Source organism: Neltuma alba, unplaced genomic scaffold (genome assembly GCF_004799145.2).
Source record: "Neltuma alba isolate B1F8T4 unplaced genomic scaffold, ASM479914v2 tig00013522_pilon, whole genome shotgun sequence".
Classification (NCBI taxonomy): Eukaryota; Viridiplantae; Streptophyta; class Magnoliopsida; order Fabales; family Fabaceae; genus Neltuma; species Neltuma alba.
In genome coordinates this window covers 100,449-119,943 of record NW_021637740.1, presented here as the reverse complement: position 1 = coordinate 119,943, position 19,495 = coordinate 100,449, and the positions used below count along the sequence as shown (strand labels likewise).

Sequence of the window (19,495 nt, the reverse complement as noted above, 5' to 3'; positions counted from 1 at the left end):
ATACAAGATACGCGTTTAGAAATTTGCTGTACAAAACTCACGTTTAGAGGACTCAAAATATATATTTTCAGGCCAAACGGGAAAGGGAAGCCTAACCTTAACTTCAAAGATAATTCGTTCAGTTATGTTGCCAAAATTTGCGGTAAGGTGGGATCGAACTTTTTTGTGAGGAATAGTTTGGTTGTATATAATTGATTAATGGGATATTAGATCAGAAACATAAAAAATTATCAAGGGAAGAGAGCAACACAGCTAGCTAGAGAGAGAGAGACAGAGAGAGAGAGGCGCTTGTAAAGGAGGTGGAATAACCAGCATTACAGAAAAAGAATGATGAAAGATTGGCACTCCGGGGTCCTTTAATGGCTTTAAGACTTTTTGGACCAACCAAACCATGATGAAAGGTGAAAGAATAGTAATCTCTTGCTTCTCATATTCCCCTCCCACTCATATTTCCCGTCATGTTCTGTATTTCAGCAGCTGATATTTTGTCTCTTTAATCAGCCCTCCACAAATAACGACGCTCCCAAAGAATTTGGTACAAAATCTCTTGCTTTAATGAACCGCACTGTTTTGATCTCATGTCCTTTAATTTCACTGAACGGAAATACACCCACCCCAGGTAGAAGTAAAGCAACAGTAATATTTCTGGAGCATAAAGATATCGGATACTTGTAGTAGTGTTTCTTTCTTTTCTTCTTTTGAAGATGATATAGCTTTGGCAAAGGAATCCATTCCCACCAGTCTTGTCTGGCGATATCTTTCGCTCAACATTGGATACCGAAGGAAATGCCGAGTCCCAGTCATTGATTTGAGACAGTAACAGTTGGTACACTGGCTTGCAAAAGCATCATATGTGTCTTAAAGATATGATGTGAACAACGTCATTTTTAGTTTTCATAGCAATTAGCCACTATCCATTCATATTAATTCAATAATGAGCTGTCCAATTATGGGGCATGATGACCTTAATTTGCAACCCTTAACTGGCATGCTCATGTGGAAGAGGGAAGACGAGTTTTCAAATCGAGATCCAGGATATTAAAGTTCAAAAGTCCTTTTTAACCAAGAAATTCAAAAAGCTTTGTATTTTTTTTTTTTTTCAATACGCTGTCCACTTTAAACAGCATATAATTGAGTGCTCTAAAGAAGAAACAAAACCCACCATCGTTGAAAAAGATTGCATGCTTCGCAGGGAAGCTGAGTGAGACCGTTATCTTGTTGGATAAAAACCTTGCTCGCCATTTGTTACGCATTCTAAGTTATCTGATTCTGACAATTTAACTCCTTGTGACTTACCACTCCCATAAATCTCTCAAAAATAAATAAATAAATAAAGGTTGGATTTTCTTATTCAATTCTCTCTGTTAGTTTCAAATTCTTATCTGTTTGATGAGATGTTAATTTCACGGGCATGGCTTAAACCATCACCAGAAAAATAATGGGGAAAGGAAAAAGGGTTTGCGATGAGGGAGCTGGAGGACATGGAGGGCTATCATGTGTCATTAATCTGCATTTATTTATAGATCATAAGTTAGGCAGTTGTGTTGCGCGTTATGCGGGAATTGTGAATATTATATCTTGTTATAGAATTACTAATTGAATTGAAATTGGCGATTGATTAGTATTTGATTGATCAAACATAGGAGCTTATGGGTCAACCGTCAATATTTTTCAGATAAAGAAGACTGATTGCATAAACCCCTAACTAAAGGATGACATATGTATGTTAAACATACTTTGCAGATTGTATTATATCAGGGGGCGTTTGTTCCTAGTTCGTCCATTTGGGTTATTGCGAACATTTGTTCATGTTTTAAATTCACTCTAACTTAAAAAAACAGCCAAATGGAGAATGAGGAGGCAGCCAGAATAACAAGGGCCACACCGACATTAGATAAGGTTGACAGTTTAGACTGTGAAGCAGGATTTAAAGGGGCGTGAGGCCCAGGCTTGACCAGCCAAGGTAAGCAATGACACATACAAGTACAACACGCTGTGGAGGTTGGCCCTTGCCCTTGCACTACGCCCCCAATCCAAGAGCAAGCCCTCCTAAAGCAGTCCAAGGGCCCCTTCTCTTTCTATTACATTCTTTTTTCTTTTTCCCCCCAATACAAGCTTATATTCAAACCATATACAAATAGAAGGGAGGACAGAGGACCCTATAGCCCCTCTATCAATCAAATTCAGTACACTTCCTACAATCAAGGGAGGACAGATATGACCAAAATTAAACATTTAGCCGAAGAATTTTCCTAGCAAATCAGTTCGCACAATTTCTTCCCCATAAACACGCTCAAATTCGACATTTTAATGAGGCTAAAGGAGACCTAATTTCTTCAATGTCATTCTTCAAAGGCAACCACTAAGATTAACACTGACGATCTTGTTCAGCTAAAGATCTAGCATTACTTACATCTTCGAACCCGTCATTTCAGCAAATCTTGATCCCTTCCAAAGATGCCCTTCACCTTCTCTTCCATTGCTGTTAACGGTAACAGCTTATCTTCTATCACCGTCACATCCTCTACCAAACTGCTAATTTTGCATTCTCACTCTATCCTTTTTTTTTTTTTTTTTAAGTTCCCCAACGGTAGTCACCCACATCAACTATTTATCCGCAAGCCATTATGATATATATATATATATATATTGACAGCACCCCAGTGCTAAAGTGACCGAAATGAGAAATCAACAAACATTTTGTGCATGAATGCTAAAAGCCTAAAATGGTGCCGATGACGGGCTGGGTAGATTCCCAACTCCTAGCTCCGTTAGAATGTTAAAACCAGACTCTTACCACCATCAACACGAGTTTGATTACTGGAATGCATAGCGCTTGATCTGTGATGCCAGAACAGCATGCTAAGCAGGAAGTGATAAATAATATTCAAGATGAACTAATTATTAAACTGTTACGGAGGGGCGGGGGGTTGACAAGAAAGCAATTGCACTACTCATGTCTTTATCGTCATTATCACTTAGTATAAACATCCTTCAGTCCAGCAGCTAAGACAATGATTTCGCACCGCCTTGAAAGAGGGAGAAGCCTCTATTTTAAAATTCCGATTATGCGAGAATCAGCAGAAAACAAATAACATACAAAAAGAATAGGACTTCTCACCCATAAAAAAGAACAATTAGCCAGCTGGACTAACTTATGTATCAGAACAATTCTATCGTTGCGCAGGCTGACCATGATCCATCATCACAATACATGGGTTTGCGGATCAGAGGGGATGAGTGAAACAAGAAACCGGTGTATCATTTCAAAGCTAGTGAATGTGATTACAGCTGCTGGGGTTGTCCTCAACAGGTTTGTTGCACATCCACGGTAAAATCCCGGTAAGCCATCTTGCTGAAAGACCTTCTGAATGCAGTCAACCATACCGGAATAACGCCTCCCTGAATGGTATCCTTGCTCTTGCAATCTAGAACGTATAACCTGTGAATAGAACAGAAAAATGTTAGTTTCCTTCACTTACCAGTCATTTCCATAACCAATTTAGATCCAGAATAATGATTTCATCAGTCCTCTACCCAAACCAAAGAAACAAGCCTTTCTAAGCTGACGATGAGATGAAGCTCAAAACTTTCAAGAAATAGCTGGAAGTATACTGTAAAATCAGCACACTCAACTATGATTGTTACCCTTTTATTCATCATGCCACAAGATCGGGCAATACAAATGTTCTCATGTAAATCCAAAAATAAATTGTTGCATTAAAAAAATCCACAAATAAATTCAACTACGTCGCTCATTCAGCAGTATACCTCATGCGGATATGTTAGGGTGGACGCAAAAATTTTAGAAACTGATGACGCAATTGCAACATCACGAGCACCAAGCTTATCTGTGGCTGTGTTATCTGACTCAAAAATGATCCCATGAAGTAAGTGCCACAGCTTTTAAGCGTTCACAAAAGGACAATAAACGGCTAGAAATTACCTTGGTTTGCCAAGTAACATTTTATTTTCTCATATGTTGGAAACTGAATGGCAACATGACTGATACCAGCAAGAGCAGGTACAAGGCCACTGTACAAGTTTAAGAAAATATAAGGCGTCATAAAATAAGATTACTATCTGTAAAGCTGCAAAAATCAGTCGTGCTGTTCATTCACCATGCACAACCTGTACAACCCCCGAATGCCCTCCTCATGAGCAATTCTCCTCAGAGCAGATAGCGTGCTCCTATAAGGCACAACCCCAGATCTCATTCCCTGGGTCTGCATTACCATAAAATATAAAATAAGAAGAAAGGAAAGCACACTCATTATAAAAGATATATTAAGACATGCACCGATGTGCAGCAGGGTACAGAAAATGTCAGCCCTTAGTCTTAGTGGGCCATTATGAATCCAGCACACGATACATGCAAGCAAAATAAAGTTCACAGATGCTACTATAGGAATGTTTGCATGCTTGACACTCCAAATGCTACAATAGGAATGGTTGCTTGCTTAACAAATGAAATGTTCGCAGACTTTTCCCATATAATATATACGTATATGTATCCAGAGTTGTGGTCCATGGCCAATATATGGAAAAACAACAAACCATAAACTATTAATTGCATGTCATCGAGCAATAAGCATTTAAAGGAACTGACAAATTAAGTCAAATGAATGTAATAGCTATAATAGAAATTGCATCAAAAAATTAAGAGACACACTTGAAGTCTGGTCTTGACAACCCAAAGTGGATTTGTAGCAATGGTAGTCGCAGCCCCAGCAGCAGAAGCAGCTAACATATTAGCTCCAATTGAAAGATGATGGTGTTCATCTGCAAATAGCCAAATATAAATAACATGACTTTTACCACCTACACATCTATATAAAAGAATTTGATTTGCAGCACATTGACAAGCTTAAGATCAGAATAATAGAGAGCATTTTATCACCAAAAACAACGCTCAAGCAATCTCCTGCTAACTCCAATGGGAAAAGAAAAGTAACCAGTAAAGGACTAACCGTTGGAACAAAGAAGGCTCTTAAACTGTTCATACATGGTAAAATAAACCTGAAAGTTCACAAATTAAAATGATTACAATGCAAACTGACAAAATCAGTATTCTACTTTCCCAAAAATAGTGGAAACGGGCTCAACATCAGTAGCATGAAGAGATTTGTAGGGTCGATAAAATCTATAATGCAACTGTAAGACAATCTAGGGCAGGAAATATTGATATCATAACCTTGATGGCCACTCATATTCGTTTGTTTTCTCCTGCTTTAAAATGCACACTTGGACTTTCTTTTCTACTATGTATACACGCAAAAACAGAAAGACCTCAGAGGAATTCTGTTTCTTAAAGTCATAATCATATCGACCAACCAAATCCATCAAAACAGCCACAAATCGGAGGTTGGCAGGATTAGACTTCATACTTTATACAGAACGTTAACTCAATACGAAGCCACCAATGATGCTACCACAACAATCATTAATTAAATATCGATCTTCATGACTCAGCAGCTTCCGTTCAAATAGCTAGTGTATATACTGACCCAACAACCTAGACATTTCAGAGTGAACCTCGTGTATTTATGGAGTTGGAAGGAAAATTTATTTAGTGACTAGTCATCATACAAATCAGCGGGTGAGAATAAGCTCTCGAGAAAAAGGAAGAATAGACTTACCGCCCAGTTTGGAAGTAGAGCCAACACAGTAGGCGCCAGACCGCGGTACATGCCACGGAACCCCTCCTTGTGAAATATTTGTTCCAAACTACCAACTATTAGACTGCCTGACAACAGAAACACCCAATCTGTTTCAGATGAACTATCGAAATGCAAGTAATCTACTCCAGTTGTTCGTGTAACAAGCTCTTATAAGCAGCCGCGGGACTCTAACGCAGGTGCTATTATTATTATGTAACAAATTCAGGTAAGCTGCGCATCAAATCCAAGAACTACGGCTCAAAACTGAAATTCTAGAAGAATCTTCTTTATGATCTCAGAATACGCCTCTCATTCTGTTGTTTTGCTAATTAATAAAAAAATGATTATCACGAACGAAAACAATAAGTACAAGACAGGAAATACCTTTAATACTTCCATTAGCAAGCTGCGGCAGCCCATGAACCTGAAACCTAGTTTTGATGACGTCTAAAGGACATACAAATGTAGCGGCAATAACTCCTGCACCCATTTAATGTTTTTTCCGTTTTTAACATCTCAGATGGCGTGTCAGATGAAAGCAAATAAGAAAATCACCGCATTGTACAGAACTAAAACAGTCATGTATGAGGATGCATCAGAAAAAATCGCATACCGGCGGCGGCACCGGCCCCAGCATTGCAAAGAATAACCTTAGAAGCAGGGACATGAGTATCAGCGGACATAGCTGGTGAATTCGACGATGGTATACTGAAAAGAAGCCAAATTTCTGGGGAAACGAAAAGGGTCCTCTCTCCGGAGGGCGTTGGCGGAGAAGCAGAGTTGCATGGCCTGAGGCTGAGTTGGGTGAGAGAATATGAGAGATGAACAGGAAATCAAGAAATTGGGATTGATTTTGGTTGGAGGGAAGAAGATCAAATTAGGGTTCGATGAGATCGAAAAGAAGGAAGGGGTAGGTCCTGGTGGTCCATGTTGGGACGTTGCGGGGAGTCAAAGCGGGAGAAGGCGTCCAGGATGGGTAGCTGCGTCGCGCTACGCTTCTCCCGTCCCCCGCATCTCCAAAGACCAACGTGTCTCTTTTATCTATCTGTCTTCGATCTGTCTATCGCCGCGACGTTTGTCAAATGGGCCTCGCCCTTTTATTATGTGTTGTTTGCAGCCGAAACTTGAAAGAAAAGAGGCTTCGTCTTTTCTTCGACTTAGTGGGCCTAATGTTGGGCTTACCAGCGTAAAAGCCTCTATTAAAGGAAGCCCATATCAACACCGTGGTTTTGAAGAACGGGCCAATCCATACCCGGCACTCCGTTCTCTCTCTCTCTCTCTCTCTCTCACACACACACACACACACACGAGACTGAAATCCATTAGTAAAACCAGGTACTGCAATCAAACCAGAGACCAGCAACCTTATCCTATTCCATCTTCTAAAATAAAAGATGAATTTTAAAATTAATTATTGCTGTCACATTTTATTTCAGCATAATATATGAATTTTAACAGACATAAAATCTATCACTTTATACATTGGATTCGAATTTTCAGTTTACTCAAATAAATGTTTGCAGGATTTATGACCTGACGTAAACATAATTAAAGAACACCAGAACTCAAACAGTTCAAGGCATGCTCAATAAACAATTCCTCGCTTGCCTTCGTTACTAATCTCACTTTCCTTTGAAATTATTGGCTTACCCCTGTTGGCACATATACCGTAATAATACTTATTACTTGAAAGTCATTGTCACCAAATAGTTGTTAGCAAATAGCAACATAAATTAATGTGATGTAGTCATGTAAACAGAAATGGGAATGAATAGATTACCAAATAAATATATGAACGCCAGCCACTAGTGTATGAGGAAAAGGCGCAAACGAAGGCCAAAGTGTTGTCAAGTCATTGGCACGCCCAGCTTAGAAACAAGGGTCCCATCAGCTATTATAGGGACTGTTGGTACAATGTCCCCATTGTTACAGCATATTCCGTATGCTATTGAAAAACAGCTATGCATGCCTGTAAGGGTCGGGTCCGACTGGTTGCAAACGGGAACGCAAGGCGCCTTCCCTACCATGTCATGGGCTCGATACCTGCGAGTGCACCTGGGATTAGTCTGGCCTTGCTGAGGCTGGGATACCCTGAGGCAGCGATCACATCCTACTCAAAAAAAAAAAAACAGCTATGCATGTTTTGATTTTCGATTAATTAAAAAATTTGACAACAAGGAAGTAAATTTGCAACAGTAGATCTTACATTTTAGAGTTGCTATGCAAAGAGGCTTGGGAGGAGGGAGAGGAACCAGAAGGGCGTCCGGTGAAGAGCGGAGATTGAAGCCGGAAGCACCAGTTTAGGTTTGGCACTGACGCTACTTGTGAAAAGATGGGAGATGGGAGATTTGTCTGCTTCTGATGATCCAGAGGAGGAGAGTATGCAATGCAAGCCAGAGGAAAAGCCTTAAATGCCCCCGAAGCTCCGGGAGACTCAATTCTTCTTCGTATTTCCAGAAGGTTCAATTCCCCCACGGCCATCAACCGACTCCTCCTTCCTTCCCGTCACACCCTGCAATTCCAAAGACGCCCCCCACCTCTCCTCGCGTCTGAAATCAATTGCATCCCCCAAGATAAATATATAGGGTTCATAAATAGTTTTCCGATAAATTTATAAAATATGAGGTGACTAGAAATTTTGTAAAATATGAGGTGATTAGAAATTTCGTGTATTTATAAATAATTTTTAAAGTCACATCAAACAAGTTAATAATAAATTTTAGTTAAAATTTTTTTACCAAGACTTTAATTAAAATTTAAAATACTACTTTTCCAGATTACACTATAGTATGACTTAAATTTAGTTGTTATGAAATTTATGATATTCAAGATCATAAGGCAAAATCTTTTTCGCCAAACAAAAAGAGGGAAAATCCTTTTTGTGTGATTTGGGGCAGAAGCGGAGCCGGAAGTGCAGGTTAGGAGGGCATTTAGGGCATTTCATGGAGAAATTTGTCCAAAGGCAACGGAGAGTTACGGCAGGGGAAAGCAGGTTTCGTCCGAAACATAAAGAAAACAAGAGGCCTATTTCCGGAACACTTCCTTGGCTTACATAAAAACTCCTCCAAACCCAACCTCCCAACATACGTGCAAACCTTATTGATTTGCTTCCATGCCTCTTCATACTCATCTGACCGAGAATTGGCCCTAAAACCCCTTTTAAACCCACTCCCCAGTCTCTTCACTATCTAAATTTTCAATACAAATTCCTTTTTCTATATATCTGTTATTTAATCTCCCTCTAATACTGTCACTGTGTCACACGCCCTGCAATTCTCCGCAAATCACAATAATGTCTAACTCCGGGGGCTTTGCCGTGACGCGGACTCACGGCTCTGACCGCTTCTACAACCCTCCGGCTGTTCGGAGAAACCAGCAGTTGGTACTGCAACAGCAGCAGCAGCTGCAAAGACCGTTGAAGTCCCCTGCCCGAGTCGACACGGTCGAAGCGGAGACGCGCACCGACTCCGACGAGTCGTCATTGTCGAGGCCCAACTCGGTCTCCTCTTCTTCGCCACCGAGAACTGCTAATTTGACTAATTTGGATCGCCTCATGGAATCAGTCACCCCCCTGGTTCCGGTTCAGTTCTTATCCGAGGTACTGTCTGACTTATCGTTCTGTAGAAATAGTGGAAAGCGTAAGAAATTTCTGATTTTTCTTTATGTTGTGGCAACCAATACTCCGGCCTTCTTGTGAATAATTGACTCCATGGCCTTTGATTCAGACATTAGATGGTGGAGAAGCAAAATAGTTTGAGTGAAGTAAAATGCAGTTCTTATTGAAAATATATCGACTTTGTTTTCTAATTTTAAGGTTAAGATGAGAACAACTTACTGCTGGCTTTGTTGGTGCAATACCATATTGCCAGACGTCGTCAGGATCGGACTAAAATTCTTTGGCTAATTTAGCCAGGTTCTAGCTGATGTTCTACGAACAATCAACAACGTGACCAATAAAACTTTGTAATCTTTTAAATTCAAGTTCTCAAGGAATGCTTGGAGCATTGAAGGAATGACTGGATTAATGTTGCTACTAAGTGGATGGAATCGAATTCCAATTGCTGAGATGGAAGGATATGCAACTTCTTAATAGCTATTTTCATTGAAATTGTTTGTAAAGGAAAATGATGTGTGGTTGTATTTGTTGCCAGGCTTAGGTGGTACTTTTGTATGGAATTTGGTTGTGCACCGATTTTGCAAGTACAATTCGTAACTGACATAGGGAAATGAAACAATTTCTCTTCCCTAACAAATTTGCTTGTAGTGAGCCTAACTACTTTGTTACAGCTATTCTTATTTGAAAACATTGGATATTAAAGAGAAGTCATGTCTATTGTTGTTATACGGCTTCTTTGTATTCTTTTTGGTTTCAAATGTTCTTATTTATGTTTTTAATTGCTGGGGTCTGGTGTCTACAGCCGAAGAAGAGGGGATGGAGGACAACTGAAGCTGACGGGAATCTATACTTTTTACTTGGAGATCTCTGGGAATCTTTTAGAGAATGGAGCGCTTATGGAGTAGAAGTGCCGCTTTTGCTGAATGGGAGTGATTCTGTTAAGCAGTATTATATCCCATATCTGTCAGGCATTCAATTATATGTTGAACCACATAGGCCAAGGTCAGCCGTTTTGTACACCCCCTCACTCTATCTATCTATCTAGTTGTCCATCTCTTTTTTCTTTCATTCTTTTTGCAGTGATCAATCAATGGTTAAATCGCAAGATACTCTGTGCTTTTCATTACTCTTCCTCTATAAGTTGATCTTTGATTGATTTATTATTGATTTTTACATCTACCTCCACATGTGATGCAAAATTGTTAAAATAAGTCCTTATGCCGCCTCAACTTCGGGTGATTCTTGATTGTTGAAAAGGAACACCCTGCAGGCTAAAACTAACTTCATATCAATTAATCTTTTATGTGCTGTCAAATTTAGAAATGAAAAGTTGGAGCCAATTACGATTGCATTTTATCAATTTTTGCTTATCTTGTCCATTAGGGACAATTAGGGACCTTGCTTCCAATTATTCTCATCTATGAATTACAATGCTAGCATTCGTCGTAATGTATCCAATGCACCAATTCTAATTAAGTCCTGAGGTGATAATTATCTGTTTTTTACCTGGAGTTTGGGTAATGATTCTCTGTTCAGCTTATGCCAAATGAGATCTGGGTAATTATGGTATATGAAACTGCATCCCAACATTTTGGAAGGTGCATCAATCGGGCACCGAGTCGAGTTCCTAAGCTGGTATTTCAATTACAAAGCTATCAATTGTGGAGAATAAATGGCTAGTGGACGCACTAGAAACTGAAATTAGGTGATAAATGAAGTCTGAATATAGCCTCTAATGCTTGTCTGTGCATCCGCATATGGAATCTCAAGTTCTTGTTAGTGGAAGACAAATGTATCTTTGGATAAAATTTAATCTCTTTAGTATTTCAGAAGTAAGTCTTTTAGCAAGAAGCATGTGGTGATTGGGATTATAAGAGCACTGTTATGAGGCATGCAACCAAGAAATTATTATATACATATAGTGATGGAAAAATTTATAACTGAGATACAGGAAATGCCAAGAGCTGATCAGGATAAGGGTTCATGCTTTGGTTAGATGAATAAAATGCCATTTTCCATCAAGCATACTAGGTTTTTAAAGTTATCTTGAAACATGTGACTACCATTACCTCTGCAATCATAATTTGAATATGCCCGTACCTTTGAGGTGCTGCTTGAGTGGCAAGTGACCATATGCTCAACACGGGATGGTCAGTTTTTGAGTCATGAGGGATAAACAAGGGTGAATCGCTAAATGCTAGGCGAAGACTGTCCCTTAGGCAGTTTGTAAGATTTATGACCTGTAACAATTTAACAAATTATAAGCTTTTGTTTATTTTTTCGTAAACTATATAGGCCGCTTCTCATCTTCTCTCTTTACATTTGTTGATGTAAAATTTGTTGTAGTGGAGGGATATCATGTCACGTGCTCTTTTAAAAGGCTTATAACCAGGGCCGTGCACCTAGATCATAGCCTCATTGGACTTTTTCCTTTTTTGCCTTGTTTTCTTAACTCTTTCTGAAATGGATATCATTGTATTGTCATTGCGATCCTAAATGTGTAAATTATTGTTATAAACTTTATCAGGAGGCCTGGTGAGGACAGTGATGCTGAGTCTTCAAGGGAGACAAGCAGCGCTGGTAGCAGTGATTGTGAAACAGAAAAGCGAGGCAGAGGGAGTATTGATGGTCCATTGATGCAGCACAACCGGATAAATGTTAATTCTCAGAGGCTGAGCAGACTAAGTTTGAGAGATAGACCGCCATTGAGTTCTTCAAGCGATGAAACTGAGGTCTGCATCTATCCAGGGCAGCTTGTATTTGAATATTTTGAACGAGAACAACCACATTTTCGTCCACCTGTTTATGACAAGGCAAGTCCGTTCTTCAAGGTTTTAATGGATTTTTTTTTTTAATGTTCTGATCTGGACACTTCTGATTTCTTTTTGTTCCTTAGGTTACTAGTCTTGCCTCCCACTTTCCAGATCTAAAGAAGTACAGAAGCTGTGATCTATTGCCTTCAAGTTGGTTTTCAGTGGCTTGGTAGGTGTAAATGATGTTCTGTTGTTGCTGTTGTGGTTATTCCTTGTTCGTTATTTGTTGTGTTGATGAATTGAACGTCGGTTCAGGTATCCAATTTATAGAATACCTGTTGGCTCAACGCTAAGAAGTTTGGATGCATCGTTCTTAACCTTCCATTCCTTATCAACTCTTTCAAGAAGTATGTTTATCTTATTCATTCTGAGAAGAAATACACACTCATTGAAGCTATTCCCTTTCATTACCCTTGAATCCGTTTCTTTCTAACTGGTGCAGGCAAATTTCAACCACAATTTAATGCTTCTGGTGCCAAGAAGATCCGTGGTGTTGGTGCAAAGGTTTCTCTTCCGGTTTTTGCCCTTGCTTCCTATAAGTTGAGAGGTTCAATTTTCACTCCTGACGGAGGCTCTGAGTGGCAGCAAGCGAACTCTTTGTCACAGGCTGCTGACAATTGGCTGCAGCGGTTGCAGGTTAAACTTCCTGATTTCCAGTACTTTATAAGCCATAGCTCGCAATGGAGATGATAAGGGAAGCTTTGAGTTCAAAAGTTCTTCCGCATTTTAGAGAAACCCGCATTGGTGTTGGACGGAATATGTTGAAAACTTACTCTCTTACTAACCATCTTAATTCAGCCTCTTGTTATAATTATGGTAGTTTTCTTGATAAAAATTGCAGTTCACGACACAGGATGGAACGAGTTGCCAGCAGTGGTTGGAATTTAAAGTCATTTGATTTTCCGACCATATTATATTGGAGCCTACGAAATCCATGAAAGGCTCGTAGCAATACAAATCTGTAATTCTATTTGCTTAATGATTCAGGCATGATACAACTACTACTATAGGCACATTGATATTTTATAAGGCCCCTCTTTTTAAGTCTGCCTGGGGCAGTTCAAACATACACAGCCCTGGTATAAGGAGTATATGACTGTACTACTCATTGTTCTGTGATTTATTTACATTGACAAGAATTAAGAGAGACTTTCTTGACCTTTTAAAGCGCATAGACGCGCCGCCGCATTTGACACAGGGTTTTTCTCAGAAGCTCTGATGCTCTAAACGACAGGTGTTGGTGGTGGTGGTGGTGGTGGAGGGAAATCAAATGGCAAGGCAGTGAATTCAACTAAGTCATTCAAGGTAACATCTAATTAGTCCACATATGAATGGAATTGTTCTTGCCAAGGTAGATCGAGAGATGTCCAGTCCAAATCTGCCGCCTCATGGCGCTTCATCTCATCTTCACATTACCAGATATTGGTTGAACTCATGTTAATAGTGGGAATGAAAGATGTCTTCTTCCGGTGATGGGAGTTAAAAAAAAAAAAAATTTGCCCACGTGTATCTAATAAAACAATTATTCTTCTAGCATCCTGTGGCACAGAATCAGGACAAGGCTCCCTGGGATGAAAGATGACTTGATTTCTCTTCTTTTCTTTTCTTTTTTTTTTATTTACCATTTAAGATTACGGGATTTCGATGCTCCAGATTTTACATGGAATTTGTTTTACCCATCTGGGATCTCCTTTACTGGTCCAAGAGTTGATTTTTTTTTTGTGGGGACTGACCAAGAGTTGAGATTATCGGACAGCCAATCTATGAAATAACTGAAATTGAGGGAATCAGGACTCGTTAAATAACTCGAACCAAACCGGAGAGCCCTGGAGAAAGGACAAGTCAAACAAATGATCTCGACTTTCAGGGTTTCACGTCTTTCTCGCCGAACATAGGAGTCATCTGTCTATAGATGAAGCTCGATCGTTGTGCTCTTTTTTTTCTCTTTTGAACAGTAGTTAATGTACTTCTACGAAGAGTATTCCCTAAAAGACGCCAATTGATACTCATATATTCTGAAAATTTATTAATGCTGATATTAATATATTATAATAAAGGGTGCACTAGATTTACTTTTCATTTCTCTTCCCTAGATTTTACTGATGTAGGGGGTGTTTGGAACACACTATAATTACTTTTCAGAAATACTTTTTTACAAATCGAGACAAACTCCTCCATATATTTGCTTCGTATACTGTAAAAGCACTTCAGAAACCATAGTTTTGTTCTTATCTAAACACCTCCGTAGTTGTTTAATAGTAGAAGAGTGGTTTTGATAAAAAGGATTATTCAATAGTCTCTGTTCTAGTTCAAGGTAAAAAAAAAAAAAGTCTTGTGTTCTAGTAAAATTTAATTTAATGATATTTAACTAAAATACTCTTAATTTAAGTGTTCTCCTTTTTTTTGCCAACGAATTTAAATATTCTCATAAGTATACTATTTTAGTATTTATTTCGTCAAAGTGAATATTCTATTATCATTAACGTTTTATTAAATTTTAAAATGACAAATATTTTAAAATATTAGGAAACTCAGGGTGACCATTTGTTTTGGGGGCATGAGGTATAATTACAGTCAGTGAATCAGCAGTCCCCTTGTCATACGGATAAACCGAATAAGGTCAAGGCAGCATTCGCTATTCCATGCATCCACAGGCACAAAGCGGCTCCCACCTTGTTCAGGAAAACCTTATCCCGAAACTTGCAGAATAAGGCGACAACTGTAGCATTCAGAAGTCTCTATACTCCCAAGTCCAAGGTGCCTTTCCCTTTTTATTCGCTCCCAAACATTTATTTTATGTTTCTTGATACTGCCTACGGCGCGTGGCGCCGATTTTCTGATTCATTGTAAACTTGTTTTGGCCACCATAGCTGATCATTATTCCGTGTCAATTTAATTAAACTTCGTGGTTTTTTCCCCCCAATTCTGCGCAATCCACTGTCACCTCAAACATTTTTCGTACTGTCCTTTTAGAATTTAGGGCCTTGACGTTTGCGTCTGAAACGGAGGACGCGCACGAACGAGAATAACTCTTTAGTCTTTACTTTTTGGGAGTTGTTAAACAGAGGAGAGCGTGAAGTTTTACATCCAGATTCGAATGGATTCTTATGTGGAGAAGAAACATAGGAATTTATACAAATGGAAAGTAATGGGTGTATGATATCTCCTCCTTACTCGTATATTCCTCTTCTGCTTGACTGCCTATATTAAACTTGGGCTAAATGAGAGGAGGCCTGTTGGAAGAGTTAATGCATGATATGCTGCCTTCTGAGTTTACTCTGTCCGAGGTTAGCAGATTGTTACGTCGGATTGGGACCTGTGGGAAATGATGCATAAAAGTTAAGGTGTATCCGCTGAAAACTGTCATTGGTCTATCTGCCGGGATCGGGAAATCTCACTGCATTGTTCGATTGTGATGGCAAGTTTGACTAGTAAATTATCGCAATTGTAAATCTATCAACTCATAACAATCTTAGACTATCTATCTCACAACCTGACATTGATTCATTCTTAAATTTTGTTCAGCAAGGCTGTTATCTGCTTTCAATTTTCGTACCCGATAACATCGTGTTAATTGAGTGAGAACTTGTTTTTGTGTAGAAGTTTATTTGAAGAGCTAAGCTGTTATAATACGCGACATTTTGTTTATGTACTAATGAATTAATGTTAATGTAGTGATGTAGTTTATGGAGCAATGTGGGATGCATAAGTAAACTATGTGCAGAGAAGGCGCTGCAACCTTGTTTTAGTTTACCGTCCAAGAATTATATTCTCTGACTAAATTTGAGGCCTTCTCTTGACGTACATGATAATTAGGGTTGGATAATGATTCAAGTTCTCCGATTCTGGCTTTACCTCTCATTTTCTGTGCCGTGTAAAGGTATTTGAATGGCACACCTAGTTCAGAACTTTAAGCATTGATTATTTCTTTATTTCTGTTTTCAACTGTGTATCTATAACATGAATTTGATGCCAAAGGATACCTATGTAATTTAGCTTCAAAGTCTTGTCTTTAACCAATCGATTAAAAATTTTGAAATTTTATCTAATTTATTATTTTTAGTGCACTCTCACTTTCAGTGCTTGATAATAATTCTCATTGTGTATCTTGCGCTCTAGAAACATGGGCGTCGAAGCCCAAAACAGTAAAGAACGGCTAAGAACAATTTGGACGCCTGAAATGGATCGGTATTTCATTGGTCTGATGTTAGAGCAGGTTGGCAAAGGAAATAAATTGGATGATCATCTGTTCAGCAAAAGAGCATGGAAGCACATGTCCGCAATGTTCAATGCAAAGTTCAAATCTCAGTATGAAAAAGACGTTCTAAAAAATCGCCACAAAACATTAAGGAATTTGTATAGGACCGTTACAAAGCTTCTTGCCCAGACGGGGTTTAGCTGGGACGAAAAGCGAAAAATGGTGACCGCTGATAATAATGTTTGGGATGAATACATCAAAGTAATGAAAAATTGAATCTTGTGTTTAGTTCTTTTCTCTTAATCTTATAAAGGTTTTCAATTATTAATTATTTTTTGCTTGATAATGGCAGGTACATCCGGATGCCCGATCTTATAGAATAAAAAGCATTCCCTACTTTAGTGACTTGTGTACTATTTATGGACGCGCACTGACTGCAGAAAAAGGTAATTCAGTGATTGTGTTTTGTTGTTGATGTTGTTGAGGACTAATATAACTATGGTTGATCCTTAGAAGGTCTGGAATATGTTCCAATGTATGGTGATTATGAATATGAATCTTAGATGATAAGGAATCAAATAGGTCGTCGAATTCCAGGTGATGATGGAGCCACCATGGCCATACAATCTAACAGTGTCGGTGAGGATACTGGTGAGGTTTTCCAAGATACAAAGGTTGCAGAAAACCTTGGAGTTTCTATACCGGAAAATGCAAACGATGATTTTGAGCTAAGTTTGTCAAAGGCTTGTACCCGTTCTCGCACTTATTGGCAGCCACCAATGGACCATTATCTTATTAACTTGATGCTTGCCCATGTGCACAAAGGAAACCGGGTTGATGGTGCATTCAGCAAGCAAGCATGGATGGAGATGATTTCATCATTCAATGAAAATTTTGGCTTTGACCATAGTGTAGAGATTCTTAAAAATCGATACAAAACTCTGAGAAGGCAGTATAATGTTATTAAAAGTCTACTTCATTTGGATGGGTTTGTCTGGGATGATGCACGGCAGATGGTTACTGCTGATGATTATCTCTGGCAAGATTACATCAAGGTATACACCTACTATAGAAATCTATTAGGAATATCAATACTCAATTAGTAAATGATTACATTGGCATAGGGAATCATCTGTGTGGTTTTATTTATCAATTCCCTCTCTTTGATGATATTATTGGGCTTGGATTCAGTAATACAGCAATTTACCAAGGCCCAACCCCCTGGTTCTAGGTACTTCTTTCTTACTCTTCTGTTGGTCAGCTTTTTCGTGCAATGTAAAACAAAGTAAAACGAACTTAAAATTCTTTGAAAAATGTAAAGCTTCAAGGGTGTGCATGTTAATAAAAGTGGAAGTGGATTGGAAAAAAGTAGGAACATGGCAAAAATGCCTACATCCATTCCCCTTTGACAGTGCATATTTACTTAATTTTTCTGGATGAAAAATGAAAGACAAATTCATTTTCCTACTGAGAAAGCATGTAATGGGATCCTCATTGCTAAATGCTAACTGCATTTTTACCAAGAGAGTTTAAGCAATAGTAATGCTTATAATGATAATATATTAGTCTTTATGTGGACAAGGTTTAAAGACCATTGAAATGATTACATGCAGGTGCATCCTGATGCGCGGCAGTTTATGACCCGACCTGTGCCATATTTTAAGGATTTGTGTGTGATATATGACCCCACTTTTGATGAAAAGGAATCTCCGCGTCAAGATTTGGATCCGCAAAATTCAGTTGCAGATGTGAGTATGGAGCCATCTGAAATTGGTCTATCTCCAGCAGCATCTAATTATATTGAATACCATGATGGTAATGTGAGTGACTTAACACATACTAGTGAGAAACATAAGCGCCAATTAGAGATCGATTCCACTTGCCCCAAAAGATTAAGGGACGTTGAAGTAGGCATGGCTAGCACTCTCCAGGAGATGGCAACTACTGTTTCTTCTCTGTCAACAAAAAAGAGTGATGATAACTCAGTACCGATAGAGATTGTGATAGAAGCAGTACAAGCATTGCCTGATATGGATGAAGATCTGGTTTTGGATGCCTGCGATTTTCTGGAGGATGAAAAAAAAGCAAGAACTTTTCTAGCGCTGGATGTTAAGCTGCGAAAGAATTGGTTGCTTCGGAAACTTCGGACGTAAGCTTAGCTCGTGGCCCCATACCTTTCATCTCTTCTTTCAAGCACTTGACAGTTAGCATTGTTCTGTTATCCATGCCCTTTCTTAACAGGCTTAGCTTATACCTTGAGTGATACCCATATTTGTGGGGTAAAATTGGAGCTAAGATTAGCTCGTATGTTCATAGAAGGGTTCAGAAAGTCCTTGCATTATTAACCTAGTATTTGTCAGGGTTTATGTGTTTCTGAAATAATGTCGTAATCATTATTATTACTATTATTATTAATCTCGTACAACTGCTACTCTTTTTCTGAAACCTTGTTCTCCTTTCATATTGCTTTTAAGTTGGATTCTATCGTGTTGAAGAGCGACGGATAAACCAAGTTCAATGTCTGGGTGTATATTTTCAATTATATACTATTTTCATCTTTAATATAAGAGCTAATTGGTTATGTGAGTAAATTAAAAAAGTTTTTTAAGTTAGTTATTTGTAATAAGTAAGTGATTTATTTTAAGAATATCTTTGCTGAGGTGTACTTTAGTTAGATCTATCATTTAATGGAATATTTAATGTGTATAACTATTATAAGGATTATTTTTAAAAAAATAAATAATATAAGAGAAAAAGTATATTGTGATGTTATATTTATAATCAAACTAGCTATTTTGTTAAGTAGGGGAGGTAGTACATATGATTTATTTTTTTTAACTAGAAAGTACATATGAGTGATATAAGAGAATTCATTCATGATTTTTTTTTGGGGCTTAAAATCATATATATGTAATGTGATGTTTGATTTAGAGGCGTAAATATTTGAAATTTAACGAGGTGGGAGGCTATAGGTGTCTGCGAATTTGAAGATCGTTATGAATTCGCTGCCCACCTACAGGCTGTTAATGTGCCGTAGCTCTATTCTGCCTGGCTTCATAGATCCAAGATATGCCCTTTTTAAAAAAAAACAAAATTTCTTTGCCATCTTTTAAAAACAAAATTGAATTCAAGATATGCCTCTCATTTTAAACTTGGAACTTAAAGTTCATAAAATGTTTCATCTCATGAATGGGGAAAAAATTAAAGT

The 19,495-nt window shown here is 38.4% G+C and overlaps 3 protein-coding genes and 1 long non-coding RNA gene across 8 annotated transcripts; 2 read left to right on the top strand and 2 right to left on the bottom strand.

The window, feature by feature from the left end:
- Positions 1-2,795: 2,795 nt before the first annotated feature.
- On the bottom strand, positions 2,796-6,670 carry LOC114738101 (nicotinamide adenine dinucleotide transporter 1, chloroplastic). The gene is made up of 9 exons (XM_028926126.1): positions 6,274-6,670; positions 6,045-6,140; positions 5,640-5,746; positions 4,971-5,019; positions 4,673-4,782; positions 4,132-4,226; positions 3,947-4,035; positions 3,772-3,866; positions 2,796-3,442 (listed from the first exon to the last, which is right to left on the bottom strand). Exons 1-9 carry the CDS (start codon positions 6,341-6,343, stop codon positions 3,206-3,208), a joined length of 948 nt encoding a protein of 315 aa, XP_028781959.1. The 5' UTR covers positions 6,344-6,670; the 3' UTR covers positions 2,796-3,205.
- Positions 6,671-7,638: 968 nt separating this feature from the next.
- LOC114738102 (uncharacterized) lies at positions 7,639-15,721 on the bottom strand. The gene is made up of 3 exons (XR_003739488.1): positions 15,646-15,721; positions 11,532-11,541; positions 7,639-7,648 (listed from the first exon to the last, which is right to left on the bottom strand). It is a non-coding gene; the product is annotated as an uncharacterized LOC114738102 (long non-coding RNA).
- Positions 8,687-13,247, top strand: LOC114738100 (uncharacterized). The gene is made up of 6 exons (XM_028926125.1): positions 8,687-9,258; positions 10,079-10,278; positions 11,804-12,089; positions 12,173-12,258; positions 12,345-12,436; positions 12,532-13,247. The coding sequence occupies exons 1-6, from the start codon at positions 8,953-8,955 to the stop codon at positions 12,777-12,779; spliced, it is 1,218 nt and encodes a 405-aa protein (XP_028781958.1). The 5' UTR covers positions 8,687-8,952; the 3' UTR covers positions 12,780-13,247.
- LOC114738099 (L10-interacting MYB domain-containing protein) lies at positions 14,752-18,732 on the top strand. 5 transcript variants are annotated; one of them, XM_028926121.1, is made up of 6 exons: positions 14,752-14,846; positions 15,063-15,536; positions 16,209-16,548; positions 16,640-16,733; positions 16,885-17,342; positions 17,901-18,732. In XM_028926121.1, the coding sequence occupies exons 2-6, from the start codon at positions 15,505-15,507 to the stop codon at positions 18,438-18,440; spliced, it is 1,464 nt and encodes a 487-aa protein (XP_028781954.1). In that variant the 5' UTR covers positions 14,752-14,846; positions 15,063-15,504; the 3' UTR covers positions 18,441-18,732. The 5 variants fall into 5 exon arrangements, with proteins under 5 accessions (XP_028781954.1, XP_028781956.1, XP_028781953.1 ...); XM_028926123.1 differs by lacking the exon at positions 15,063-15,536; XM_028926120.1 differs by lacking the exon at positions 14,752-14,846 and having other exon boundaries at positions 14,854-15,536.
- Positions 18,733-19,495: the final 763 nt, after the last annotated feature.